Source organism: Clytia hemisphaerica, unplaced genomic scaffold (genome assembly GCF_902728285.1).
Source record: "Clytia hemisphaerica strain Z4C2 unplaced genomic scaffold, Clytia hemisphaerica genome assembly, whole genome shotgun sequence".
NCBI classification, from domain to species: domain Eukaryota; kingdom Metazoa; phylum Cnidaria; class Hydrozoa; order Leptothecata; family Clytiidae; genus Clytia; species Clytia hemisphaerica.
The window spans coordinates 979,441-994,426 of NW_027103573.1; the positions used below are offsets into that span (position 1 = coordinate 979,441).

Consider the following 14,986-nt stretch of genomic DNA (forward strand, 5'->3'; position numbering starts at 1 on the left):
AACACCTTTGAAAAAGTGGGTATTGCTAGAAATCATCAATTTAATTACAATCCTTTTTTAGCTTTATTTTAATACTTATACACGTTTTTTTTTTAAGAAATTAGTTTTACCAAGCAGCCTCAATGTTTCTTAAGAAATCGGCCTTTTGAGCCTTAAATGTTTCTTACATGTTTCTAAACTTTTTGACATAATCAGCCTTATGAAAGGCTGGATTGGAAGGTTCTTAAAAAAAACGAATTAAAAAATGTTATTTTCTCATTCTCAGCCTCAGCATGTTTCTTAGATGTTTCTAAGTTTTTAGGCATTCTGAGCCTCATGTTTCTTAAAAGTGTGTTTCTTAAAAAAAAACGTATATATGCCTCAAACTTTTCATTTTTTCCTAAGGAACAAATGAAGTTATTGATTTTTTTTCTAATTCAATACTGTAAATAAAAATAAATTTGACCCTGAAATGACGATTTCAACCAAATGCAATACTCACTCCATTGCTATGGAAACCCAAATCACAACTAAGGTTACCATTTACATTCTTTTTCATTTTATGAATAAGAAAGGGTGTCCAACAAGCAAGAGGGATGCATCATTCGGGAACGAAACCATAGCAACACATCAAACATTGTGAAAATCAGTTCTTGTTTTTAATTATTGATTTGGGAAACTGGATTTTCCTTTTTTGTCGTGCGGTAACAATTTTACAAATATCTCAATTTGGCAATTGAAATATCACTTAATGCAAATTCTCAACAAAACTATTCGAAAGCCATGATTCGACTTGAATGTAAACGTGAATTTCATCCATCTATCTTAATTCCTCAAACAAACAGCATACTTTGAGCTTTTGATAATTATAAGAGGCGGTGTTAAATAGACGAAATACAGCATTCCATTCACCCATTCGCCTGCTCTTTCGTCCGTCCATCCATCCATCCGTCTAGCTCTATTATATTTGTAATGAAAACTTCTTAAATTGACAAGTACCAAATTGTATCGAAACACATTCTGTTGTACCATTTGATTACCAAAGCAAGCTAATCATGATATCATCAATTTCACCAATAACCAGTCATTTTAGAGATTAATTTTAAATTGTCTGACCCATTTTTGAACGGCTATTTACATCATACTGCAACGAAGCTTTTCCTCGTTTTATGCGGTACTTATGTTTCGTAGTTCATTTTCAAAATCATTTTTAATGAAGTTTTGCATTGTTTCTCTTCGAGATGATTTATAGTATGCAAAATAGTAGAGATGTGGTTGAATTTGGTGAGATTTTTACATGATTTTTTTAACATGGAATGCAGGATTGATGAAAGAGAAGCCTTTGAATTGGACTTGATCCATTGATTTGAGAAGATCCGCATCGGTTGGCGTCAACTTCGGTGCTTCCATTGTGAAATCAGGATCGAAATTATTGACAGCATTGTTCGCTTTCTGTTAGAAAAAAAAAGATTAAAAGGATTTAATCAATGTTTTAAGCATTGGAATAAATATATATAGTCGAAGGCATTGCGAAGTGATCTCTGAGTTACGTTAGGATTTATTTCCACTTTGGAATGGAGTAAGCTTAGTTTTGTCGTTATAAGACACAAAAATGCCAACCAATGACTGAATTTTAAGTGTCAAGTAGTGAAAATAGGGTAAATGGAGGCTTTAAGTGTCCAAAAGCAGAATCTCAACTGGTTCTCTTATCTTCTATGCCGAATAGAAAATCAAGATTAAAGAGAGTATGTTTCAGTAAAGAAATACAACCGCAGTTACAGTCTACTCTTTAGCAATCATACACCACTTAAGAAAAATTTCTGCTGAAAATATTCGCTGCCGACTACGAGTGTAGTGGAATGAAAATACCGGCAGTCATTCAAAACAGCCATAATCATTGATACAGAAAGATTTGTTTGCTTTTTTGTTAAAAACATACTTACCACTTCTGGTTTGAAAGGTGGTTTGATTTCACGTTTTTCCAGTTTGTTCCAATCGATTGGACTAAAGAATGGATGTTTCCTGATGTGTGGTTTGGTGCCCCAACTGTATCCCAAACGAAGTGAAATGTTCCTCTCCAAAAGCTGTAAGAAATGAATGGATAGAGTCGATATTCTACGTGGATGGCCCAGTAATCTAGAATTTAAATCAAGACAGTCTTTCGATTGTTTTCACGGGTTCCACAGCCGACTCGGCTCGGTTATCTATGAACTGAACGGAACATCGGAAGGAGCGGAAATTCGAAACGTGAACGTGAACCCCTGATTTCCGGCGTAAGCGCCCTGACCATCTCTCCCTAATAATTTTGTCTTAGGAAGGATAGCTGCAGCTAATGGTACCATGAGAAGTAATGGTTGTTGTTTATAAATATACCGGCTTAATGAGTGATGACATGTGACGAAGGAGAGAAGTGGTTAAGTAATTACCTTGGCTTCCCGATTGCAGGGTTGGGAGGTTCGAGTCTCACGCAAATTAATTTTTATAGCAAGGCCCTATTTAGGTCGCTAATTATTGTAGGTCAAAGTCTGGTTCACATTAGACACACAGCTCTATTGTGGGAAGATTCATTCAAACCAAAAACCTGAAGCTGAAAATTGCCAGACAAATAAATCAAAAGAAATAAGAAAAATCCTTACCCCGTTTAAAACGCTGATAGCAGCTTCAGAAATCCATTTGGGGAAGAAAACGCGGTCACGACAGATTGAAGCGAACAAATCATCTTCGTCTTCACCGGCGAAAGGTGATTGTCCAATCAACATCTCGTATAACAGAACACCAAAACTCCACCAGTCTGTAGCCGAATCGTAACGGTGTCCTTTCAAAATCTAAAATTAAATAAATATAGGGACATGGTTCTACATCTACAATTTGAGCTTTATACTAAGCTCATTTGACGTCAATCGATACTTCGATTATCAGCCGGCGCAGATTGAGAGAAAATGATATATGAGTGAAGGTAGAGAGTCTACCACTATATTTCCCTCACACCCTGCCATTGGAAAGAACCATAAAGCTGGTGTCGTGATTTTTTTCATAGTTCTTTTTGAAAAGGCTATGTTTTATGTACCATGGAGGATGGACCTACAATATAAGGGGACAATACGCCATTCGATGGATCGAATGATATTTGAAAACAAAATTTGTGATAAAGAGCAGTACAGTACGCAAGATATACTTTTGGTGGAAAAAGGAGTAATTGCTGTGGAAGAGAAAACCCTGTATTGGCTGAAATTATAAAACGATTTTTGCGTACCTTGGAAATAGTCATAAGCTGAGACCTTCTCTAAAGTGTAAATTATTAATAAAACTTAAAGAACATAGAATTTGACAAACCTCAGGGGCGATATAATCGGGCGTTCCACAAAAAGTGGAAGTCTTCAGGCCCTCAGTCATCTCTTCTTTACACATCCCGAAATCGGCAATTTTGATGTGGCCTTCACGATCCAATAACACGTTGTCTAGTTTCAAATCACTTGTTTGAAGGAAAAAAAAAGAAGGATGAAAAAAAGAAAAAAGAAAATAAGTTTATTATAAGAACCAGTAAATTCTAAGCCCCTCGGTTATTCTTATTCTTCGCAGTTCTTCGTAATTTTCTTAATTTGCTTTATTTGCTCACTTTTGCTCACTTTTCACTCAGGTGAAAAATTCTTATTTTTTAGCAAAAGTTAACTCTAGCTAATTTAGACTTGAAAGTGAAAGTCTAGATTCGTTCGAATTAAAGAGAGATTTTTTATTCAACCCAACATGGCGGCAAGAACGCATTACGTAATGTTACGCAATGCGACGCGTGAAGACATTGCAAGGATGCATATCATGAATTAGGGTATTTTACCACGATTTCCATTTGACAGGAGCTGAGAATTACTTTGAATTAGAAAGATTGAAGTTCGAAGTAACGCTAATCGTCTGTATTTCCAAATTTCAAATTTCTGGCTAAGTCTGTTCGTGGCTTTTATCAAAAAGGATTTATCATTGGTTTGATATTCAATTATAAGTAAGCTTAGATAAATTGATATTGTTTAATTTGAAGAAAGCTCTGACGGTACTTTTGCTTTGTTTTTTTTAGATGAATATAAATCGAAAAAAAAAATGAAAAGTCAATTTTGAAACAAATTGAGAAATCAAGATTTCGGCAAACTGATTGAAATTCATCTAAACGATCAAAAACATGTCCTATATTCATTATTTATATTAAATTTTTGAAGACAATTGGTTGTGATGAGTGCGAAACGATAATACATTTTGCAAAAAAGCCGAAACACGCTTCAAAGTGATATACACAGTGTTACAAAGAAAAATAAAAACAAATAAGAAACTTTTTTACCGGTATACAATGTCATGGGAATGGAGAAACTGCAAGCCGCAAATAATTTCGGCACCGTAAAAACGGGCTCGGTTTTCAATGAATTTCCCTTCTTTTTGAATGTGGAACATCAAATCACCACCATTGAGGTATTCCATCACGAAGAAAAGATGACTCTACAAAATGTTATCAAAATGATGATGAAAATGCAAAATGATGATGAAAATGCTAGAAGCAATCGACAAAATTTGGTATCGTTTAAAAATTCGGTACCCCTCAAATAAAAAGGCTGTTGAGTTTTCATAGTCTAGATATTGCAGGGAGCCAATTCGATAAAACCCATGAAACCCATACAATTTCCATGGTCTCGAAAATAAAACATTTGTTCGAAGATGACAAGGGTTGTCTCTCTTTCTCAAAAATCTTTTGTATATCTATACTAAAATACCTTTTCTCTTAATTGGACACGCAAACCCTTAGTGTTATATGTCTGAGGACATTTTAAAGGGACATAAAAGTACTGACGAACTTTGTAAACAAACCGTATGCAGCGGGAAACAAAATCAGAACAAATGTCACATGTCAAAATTAAAAAATCAAAACAAATATGGCTGATTTTGATTGTTTCAATTGTTTTGCAAGTTTGTTTTGGACGCGTGACTTTAATTGTCCTCTTTAATGACACGTGGTTCACGCAATGTTTACATTTTACTACTTTTTTGTCCCTTTAACAGAAAAGAACTTTCAATTCAAACCTCGTTTTGGAAAGTAGCCATTAGATGTGTCAAATAGGGATGACGTGTGGACAGGGCCAAAACACGTCGTTCCACTAAGGTACATTCTACATCGTCATCTTCTAGGACAACATCTTTCTTCAAAGCTTTGACAGCGTATACTGCATTATTCTCTGAAGGTACTTCTGCTAAAATGACCTGGAAAAAAATAATTTCCAAATAGGAAGAGTATACTTTCTCTGTATCCACCCAACATATTCATTCTTTCCCGTTGTCTAGTTTACTCTCTTCTTCGCTCAGACTTTTACCATAAAAATTTGCTTCAATCTATCGCCAATTTATTTTTCATGCAAATCTTTTATTTGAAATTTGAATTATAACAAATGTGGACTATTTATGAATGAAAAACATACAACCAAAAAGAAAAAGAGCCCTTCAAAAACCATCTTTCATAAACCTTCAACTACGTACTCTTAGGTGCCAAATAAATGGGGGGGGGGTCGAATAAACGGGGTGGGGTTCCTAATTACCGGGGGGGTTGGAAATTGTACTTCTGAAAACCCAAAAATAAGGTAAATATAGGCTAAAATCAGGCTTTTTAGAGCAAAATAAGGGGACTTCATTTTGCCAACTGAAAATATTCTTAAAAGTTAACAAACGGGGGGTCCTAATAAGGTCCGGGGGGTTGGATAATTTTCGAAAAATTAACAAGCGGGGGGGGCGTTTATTTGGCACCTAAGAGTACGCACTTCATAAAAGTGTCGACTTATCATTACACAATTTTTAGCAAAGTGGCAGCATGATGACCAAAAGGCTAGGATAGGTCTCATCCCTGAATCCAGGAGATCCGTTTATTTTTTTAAAGCAGGAGGAAAATTTTAAAGCATATTTCTTACTTTTCCAAAAGTTCCCTTGCCTAGGACTTTCAAAAATTTGAAATCGCTGATATCATAACGTTTCTTTCGTGTACCAGGCCGTATACTAGATGTACGGGCGGGAGGGGCGGGTTTGATATCCTCCCATACGGATTCGTAGAGGGCGGATTCATCTTCCATAGTAGTGACTTCATCACCATCATCTTCTGATATACTACTGTCGCGTTTCTTCTTGTTCTATGGGAAAATAAGAGAAAGTTGAACGTCGCTAATTCGAGAAAATATTTCAAGAGAGTTTCTTCTTGTTCTATGGGAAAATAAGAGAAAGTTGAACCTCGCTAATTCGAGAAAATATTTCAAGAGAGTTTCTTCTTTTGTTATATGGGAAAATAAGAGAAAGTTGAACGTCGCTAATTCGAGAAAATATTTCAAGAGAGTTTCTTCTTGTTCTATGGGAAAATAAGAGAAAGTTGAACCTCGCTAATTCGAGAAAATATTTCAAGAGAGTTTCTTCTTGACTGAGGCTGGAAATTAGTTCGAATTATAGAAAGATTCGAATAATAAAGTTCGAATAAGTTGACCATCGCTAATTCGAGTCTTGTTTGCTGTGATTACAGAGAGATTCAAATTATAGAGGTTTTTCATGTTTTGATAAGTTACAAATTTGTGACTAGGCGATCCCTTACGCAAATCGAATGTTTGCTTCCATAATGGCGATCCCTTACGCAAATCGAATGTTTGCTTCCATAATGGCGATCCCTTACGCAAATCGAATGTTTGCTTCCATAATGGCGATCCCTTACGCAAATCGAATGTTTGCTTCCATAATGGCGATCCCTTACGCAAATCGAATGTTTGCTTCCATAATGGTGATCCCTAACGCAAATCGAATGTTTGCTTCCATAACATGGTGATCCCTTACGCAAATCGAATGTTTGCTTCCATAATGGTGATCCCTTACGCAAATCGAATGTTTGCTTCCATAATATGGCGATCCCTTACGCAGATCGAATGTTTGCTTCCATAATATGGTGATCCCTTACGCAAATCGAATGTTTGCTTCCATAATATGGCGATCCCTTACGCAAATCGAATGTTTGCTTCCATAATATGGCGATCCCTTACGCAAATCGAATGTTTGCTTCCATAATATGGTGATCCCTTACGCAAATCGAATGTTTGCTTCCATAATGGCGATCCCTTACGCAAATCGAATGTTTGCTTCCATAATGGCGATCCCTTACGCAAATCGAATGTGTGCTTCCATAATGGTGATCCCTTACGCAAATCGAATGTTTGCTTCCATAATGGCGATCCCTTACGCAAATCGAATGTTTGCTTCCATAATGGCGATCCCTTACGCAAATCGAATGTTTGCTTCCATAATGGTGATCCCTTACGCAAATCGAATGTTTGCTTCCATAATGGTGATCCCTTACGCAAATCGAATGTTTGCTTCCATAATGGTGATCCCTTACGCAAATCGAATGTTTGCTTCCATAATGGTGATCCCTTACGCAAATCGAATGTTTGCTTCCATAATGGCGATCCCTTACGCAAATCGAATGTTTGCTTCCATAATGGCGATCCCTTACGCAAATCGAATGTTTGCTTCCATAATGGTGATCCCTTACGCAAATCGAATGTTTGCTTCCATAATGGCGATCCCTTACGCAAATCGAATGTTTGCTTCCATAATGGTGATCCCTTACGCAAATCGGATGTTAACTTCCATAATGGCGATCCCTTACGCAAATCGAATGTTTGCTTCCATAATGGCGATCCCTTACGAAAATCGAATGTTTGCTTCCATAATGGCGATCCCATACGCAAATCGAATGTTTGCTTCCATAATGGCGATCCCTTACGCAAATCGAATGTTTGCTTCCATAATGGCGGAAATTACGTAACATTAAGCAAAACTGAAAAACCTCTATAGAAAGTATTTCAAGAGGGTTTCTCCTTGACTGAGACTGCGAATTAGTTCGAATTATAGAAAGATTCGAATAATAAAAGTTCGAATAAGAGAGAGTCGCTATGTTCAAGATGGCGTACTGTCCCACTTGCCTTGAGGTTAAATAATTAAAGCAAATTGATGAGATTCAAAAATGATATTTATATGTAGAAAATAAGACAAAAAAAATTATAAAATCGTTGAACTGAGAGCTTCTATATCTGATTTATTGGAAAACATCTATATTATAAAAATAATTAAAAACGAGCCAGTACACGGCCTTGCAGGCCGGTTAAGCTGTTGCTGAGCGCACTTAAAGTCCTTTGGATGTTGAAGGTGGCTTTAGAAGCACAATGAAATTAAAGGGAAGCAGAAATCTCTTCAAAGTTTGATTTTAGTAATTAAAAATGTTCTATACAATGCTGTACAATGCACGGAAGACCAAGCCTTGACAGAAGGACCACCTACCTCTATACTTTTCATAGCTTCAGAAAAAAGGATTTGATTGATACCACACAAGTTGGGAACTTTTTCTTTACATTTATGATGAACGTTCATATTACATGCTGAAGTGTGAAATGTAAAAAGAAATTCCTGAAAAGATTCTTAGATATAAGTGAGATTGGTAAATATCACATGGGTGAAAATCTTTAGCCTGTAAAACCCTTGGAATTTGGCTATTCGAGGAAAAATTTGTACCCCCTATGTTAGAGAGGTCCTTTTTGGGAAAAGTGACCCCCTGGATTTTTTTTCAGGACTTTCTTGGATTTTTTTTCTCAATTTTTTGGACGTGAACCTCTTCAACAGAGTACAGACTATTTACCATTGGGTAATTTAGATTTTGAGGGGGTTTGATATAATTTGGAAATTAATATCTTCAACAAGACGTTTTCTTAAAAGGCTCAAGGCTAAGATGTAAAAAAGTTATGAAACCTGGGGAAACTAACTTCAATTTTTTTCAAAAAAATACAAAATCAAATTGTTAATTCGTCATTCTCACTGTACCTTCGCTTAAAAGCTTGGCTTTTAAAACTGAAGGAGCAATTTCTAACACCAATCATCCAGTCCACTTAATGAAGTTAAAATAATAGTGTTATATAGTAAATACCTTCACATTTCAGTCCCTGTCTGAACAAACCATACAACATTGATCCACAGTGGTCACAAAACGACGGGCTGAGATATGTCTTGCCAATAAAACGATGTGGCATATTGATATTGAAGCGTTCTTTCATTTTCTAAGAAAAGGAAAAACCATAGTAATCAAGCCATGAAATTGTTCATTTAATTGGTAACCTAAATAGCATTTCATTATATGAACCAAAAATCTTGATCTGACTGTTAGTCAGCGACACAATGACGAAATGGCCTCCAAATTAAAGCTTTGGCAACCAGACAGAGGTAGAGCCAGCAGAGGTAGAAAACAAACCACACTTATTGACACATTGCTTTAAAACAACACTGGACTTAGAACTACACCAGAGCTAAGCACTGCATTGTGAACCGCAAGCGCTGGAAGTCCCGAATTCATGAAGTCTGGTTGGCGCCCGGCAGAGGTAGGTAGGTGACTGTTAGTTATTCAAAACTTGGGTTATTTATAAGATCCAACTTTTTTCTAAACAATTTAACACTTCAGTAGTTATGGAACATCAACTCGAATCCTTAGGTTTATTTCTTCTCACAATTTTTGGACCTTGCTGAACTTACCATAGTTCCTTGAGAGTCAGCAGCAGATTGTGTACATTGAAATAAAATTTTATCATGGCACTTTTTATGGGCAGCCATTGCACATGCTAAAAAGAAAAATAATATTATATCCATCAAGGATACAAATTGAGGGATACTACTGATAGGCTGGAGTTAAAAAATTGTTGGTTTGCAGTCACCCGACCAACCCTACCTCAAAACCTGCTGACCCAAAAAATTTTATTGCCATTTTAAAGAAGTATTTTTTCTTTCAAAAACTTCAAACAATAGAAAATCAAAACTCGTATCTTGTTTGTCTCAAGCATAAGAATCGTAAATTTCCTGATAGCACTTCTGAATGTCAAATATCCATCATCCCCTCTTCATATAATTCATTTTTGGAAAAGCCCATAAAAACCTATTTTGTCAGTGAAAGTTTGGAGGTATGAACAATTCAGAATGCCCAATTCTTTACTAATAACCAAACACAATAAATTGAACAAAATGCACGTAATACAAAAGAGTTTTTGACTTACATGAACATTGATATCCTTGCTTGTTAAAACCCCTGAAATTAAATGTAAAGAATTTAATATGGTAAAAAAAGTAAGAGAAGAATATAGAAAGCCATTGTCAGTCTAGTTATCTCAGGGAAAAGGGTTTTTACTGTACAATGAGTATTTTGTTTATTTTGCTAGTTGGAAATTGAAAGTGATATTACTCTCACACTAATATGGGTTGTTGCATTAAAGTGGAGCTTTTGTGCATCTTGATTATGACTTTGACTGTTTTCCCACATCTCTTAAAACTTACCACATGAATTGATTACAAACAGAGCAAAAAGCTGGTTGACGAAAGAATTTAGCAATGAGTTGATGTCCTTTGATTTCATGAACTTTTGCTTTTCTAACAGCCCCACGTCTGGCTTGAAGTTCACTTTTATTTGCTAAAGTTTTGCCATCAAGTGCTCCACTATTTGGGTCATCTAAAAAAAAATATTCTTATTATAATGACGGTTATTACTTGACAGTTGATCAGATGACAATGTTATCAAATAAGGATTCCCTCATATGAAAAAAACTTTTAAATTTTATTAAAGGTATTCGAATAGAGAATAATTAAGTTGGTCAGAAGCGATTGTCAGAAACTGAATTCAGAGAGGTTTTCTGCTTGCTAATTTTACAGTTTCAGAATACCTTAAAGAATTAATTTTGGGTTAAATGAAAATCTGAAAGTATTTCACTAATTTTTGCGGTTTTGCAGTTTTAGACATTTTCTTTCTTTCTTTTAATAAGGCTTTTTTCAAATTTTTGATGAAAAATGTGTGCTTTGTAGGTTTTAATTTCCACAGTTTTGCCGTAAAACCATAAAAAAGAAAAAATATTGTTGTTCCCTAATAGGGAACTTGAGAAAGATTTGCAAGAATGCAAGAACTACAAAAAAAATTGTGTGATTGCGTGAATTGAGAGTCTACTGGCGGGACATCCTTAATAAGGTATATAATCCATATTAGCCACAAACCTGCAGTTTCAGAAAAATGACGAACTTGCACTGATAATTTGCCATGAGGCCTAAGGTCAAGCTAGAAAAAAAAGAATAAGGTTGAAATTATTCTGGTAAGTCCAAGTAGATTTTTGTTCCAGACAGAATCAATTTTGGCACTGTATATAACACTAATAAGACATGGCATTGAAATGACTGTTGCCAAGTTTTAACTTTTTCTTACCGACACTGTAGACGTGTTAAGACCACCGTTCTTTTTACATTGATCTGCTAAAAAATGAACACCAACTGTTGCATCCCCTGTAACACTTCCACTGTCATTCTTGTTCATCACAACCAAAGTAATCATACGACCTAAAATGAACATTTTCAGTTGATATTTAAAAGTCTGTGAAAAATTGCTAAAAAAATAAAATTTCAAACTATTGCAGAGAATTCTTCAAATTTTGTAGCTTTGTTCTTTGGAATATGCATGAAATTGAAAGCAAAAACCTGAAAACAGATTTTGAAAAGGGGTTTTGAGCAAACCTTTCTTAAAATGAATGAGATTTATCATAAAGATTTAATTTTTCATCTACTTTATACAAACCTTCATATAAATGGGTATCAAAACATCGATTCCAGTCTGGATATATAGTTTTCTTTTTTTGAACAAGTTGTATGCCTTGGCCAGGGACATCAACTGCTTCTTTAATGTGAATCCCAACAAAAGGGTCCCATGTCTTTCCTTGGCTTTCGCATTCTTTCCAAACCTCAGAACCTGCCTCAGCTTCAATGAGTTTGATGCGAATAAAACCCATCTAGAGTTTTTTTCTTTTTTTATTCTATTCTTTTTAAATATATGGTTTTTCTAAAAACACAACAATAACATAGCTAGTCATTCAATACAAAATTTATTCATCGAATTTAAGAGGGACATAAAGTGAGGCAAAAAAATCCAGCTTCAGAATAGATTGGGCGAAATGTTTTATTTGCAGTTTGAGAGAAAAATTTTTCATGCAGAAAATTTCACACAAGTTACCTTAAATACAAGGCAAAACATTACCTCTTCATTAAAATAAAATGCTATTTGCATAATAGAGTAAACACCAACAAAGTTTCTTGAATATATGTTAAAATCGAACTGTAGATTACTTTACCAGTAATTGAAATAGCTGTTGGTTATCGGTTAAAACTGGAAAGAAATAAAAAATCACCGACCTGAAAATTTTCAGATTTAAAAAAATAACCGGCCAACATTTGACTGATCTTATATTTATCCTTTACTTTAGTGATCTATATTAATCCTTTAATCCTATACTCAATCCTCAAACTAAAATGGTTTGATTGAGAATAGTTTTGATTCCCATTGAAGAATCATATTCTGGTTTTCATGTTATTAAATGCTGTTTTAGAGCTTTAGAACTAGCCTGTTTGGACCAATAGAGGTCTTCGACAAAAAACTTTCAAATTTTTTATCAGCATTGGGCTGATGAACTTCACACCCCTTCCCCCCCCCTTGGTCTTATCGGCCAAAATTTTTCAAAACCAACTTTTTACATCTTCAAAAACACAATTTACTCCAATCATGTCCGCCATCGCGTTGATCTCGCCTTCCCACCTGTCATCGTTGAGTTTTTGTCTATTTGCACCAACATTGAGTCTGTTCATACCCGCATTGATATTGTTAATCAAAACAAAAGTTAAAAAGACAATATGAAGTCGCAACATTTCGAAGGAAACGGCAGCAGGCTGGCCAATGAAAAAAGAGTTTTTATCAAAGCTAATTCAAAACTGTACTTTTAAAGTTGTGAATTTGTGCGCGAAGGTGAAAGCAAGTGAAATTGTATGCTTACAGCAGCTTACAGTGGAGTTTGTGGACGAAATCCGGAAGAAAATGGCTGAAAAGATTTTTGTCCCAATACTTGTTTTTTTATCAGTAGGTAGTTGGACCCCCCCCCACCCCCCTATCGGCCCAATGCCAATAAAATCTCTTATCGGCCAAAATTTTTCAAAACACAATTTTCTCCAATCATGTCCACCATCACGTTGATCTCTTTGCACCATTATTGAGATTGCTAGGTGCATAGCTAGCATTGATAGGTGCCGTGGTATCACTACTTACTAGGTCTGAAAACATCAATTGTGGACATGGTTGATGTTTTTTATCCACAGTCGATCATTTTTCTGGACAGGTTTTTCTTTTTCTTGACTGTTGATGCCAGGAAATGGACAGCCAATACTTTTCATGAGCTGTCAAGATTATTAAATTGACTGTCAATATCTGAGATTGTCTGGCGATTTTTGAGATTGACAGTTGAGATAAAAGCTATCAACAGTCAATATCAGATATTGACAGTCAATATCAGATATTGACAGTCAATATCAGATATCGACAGTCAATATATCAGACATCAACAGTCAATATCAGATATTGACAGTCAATATAGTAGTGTATAGTGTTAGTCAACCTTGGCTTCTGTGCAGGAGGCCAGGGTTCGATTCCCACTCACAGCAGTTCACTTGGCAAGTGAACGTTCCTTTGCCCGGGTCAACCCATGCGATGTGAGGGGAATTGGGTAGTCAGTTCAAGGTGCTGACAGGACGCTCATTAGTAAGCGTCTATTGTTGCGAAAATAGGCCTCTAAACAGTGTAGCTGGAACCTCGATATTCCAGGATTAGAAAAAGCTATACCTGTTATCTTTTTTCTTTAAAGAATCAACAAGCCATCAACATCAATAAATTACACACATTTCCTCAGAAACTTTTAAAATTATCTACCATTTATGACTTTCTTGAAGCCGTTCTGAAAATAACCAATTGGGTTAAGTATTGGAATTCCTATGGGAGTTCTTTTTCAAGATTTGTAAAATAGCTAAGTCAGCAAAAAACTTTTTTAGCACCCTCAGTGCAAGATTGCCGCCTCATCTTTATTTGCCGCGCGAAAACGCAAGCTAATCATTTTTTTCTTGCGCGCTCCAAGGGGAAAAGGAAAGTGATCGATATTCTTTGAACGAAAAGCGTCAGAAACAAACCCAAAGACCAAAAGATGTATTTTGTTGTTTAGAATCGATCCTGTGAAGATGAAAAAATTTCTGCTATACGTTTTTTTTCGGAACGTTGAAAAACTCTAATTTCGATCTTCCTTAAGGTAAAGAGGTTGCGAGATTTGGGTTAGCGAGGCAAAAATCACTAAAAACTGGTAGCGATGGTTTTATCAAAGCTAATTCAAAACTATTCTGGAAATCCATACTCTCTATTCAAACTTATACCACATATAACTTATAAGCAAAAACCCCATCAGAAGCTAATCATTGAGAGTACTGTATGCCCTATTTTTGACCCAGTTTGAATTTTTTTACATTTGGTTTGAATTTTTTGTGCCAAAAAAGCTGTTGATAAAGTTAGCCAATCAGGTTCACGCACTTCCAATCAAGGCGGCAATCAAAAATATGTTCCATTCGGGTCGTCTGTTTTTTTTGGCGCTGTTCGCAGGTTTGGATCTTGCCCATAATGGCGGGCACAGGCGAACAGAGCATGTCTTTGAATCATTATTTTTTGTTTACTTAACCTTCATTGAGTCCCCAAATTTTCATGTCAAAATTCAGCAACGCGTTAGGCCCAATACCCTGGGGGCCGAAAATAAGGGCCACTTTAAGGTTAACACATGTGCACGCACATTTAGTTTGGCAAATTAAAGATGGCGGCATAAGATTCTGTTGATTCATCGGGATTTACTAGATCTACATCTTTTTGTCTAGGTTTTATTTTGGCAAGTTCTTCCTTCGAAGAATATTGATCACTTTTGTTTTCCCTTGTGCTTGAAGACTGTGAGAGAAAAATATTAGGGCCCGCGCTCTCTAGGCGGGCGGACTAAACTACTTTCGTTTTGTATAATTTTTGACGTATAAGTAGCGTAATTCATGCAAAAATAATGATAATCTTTTTGTTTTTATTTTCAGGTATGCCGCC

General features: G+C 35.7%; 1 protein-coding gene across 1 annotated transcript; it reads right to left on the reverse strand.

Annotated features, from left to right (window-relative positions):
• Positions 1-655: 655 nt before the first annotated feature.
• LOC136801169 (protein kinase C delta type-like) lies at positions 656-11,886 on the reverse strand. The gene is made up of 15 exons (XM_067057798.1): positions 11,624-11,886; positions 11,258-11,388; positions 11,053-11,113; positions 10,345-10,516; positions 10,068-10,099; positions 9,553-9,638; positions 8,954-9,083; positions 8,314-8,411; positions 5,913-6,128; positions 5,038-5,214; positions 4,304-4,458; positions 3,313-3,451; positions 2,616-2,804; positions 1,923-2,063; positions 656-1,431 (listed from the first exon to the last, which is right to left on the reverse strand). Exons 1-15 carry the CDS (start codon positions 11,832-11,834, stop codon positions 1,273-1,275), a joined length of 2,097 nt encoding a protein of 698 aa, XP_066913899.1. The 5' UTR covers positions 11,835-11,886; the 3' UTR covers positions 656-1,272.
• Positions 11,887-14,986: the final 3,100 nt, after the last annotated feature.

Coding starts and splice junctions, on each gene's coding strand:
- LOC136801169 (XM_067057798.1), bottom strand. CDS start 11,834: ATGGGTTTTATTCGCATCAAACTCATTGAAGCTGAGGCAGGTTCTGAG. Junction 11,114..11,257: donor TTAACACGTCTACAGTGTCG/GTAAGAAAAAGT, acceptor TTTTTTTTCTAG/CTTGACCTTAGGCCTCATGG. Junction 4,459..5,037: donor TGGCTACTTTCCAAAACGAG/GTTTGAATTGAA, acceptor AACATTTTGTAG/AGTCATCTTTTCTTCGTGAT.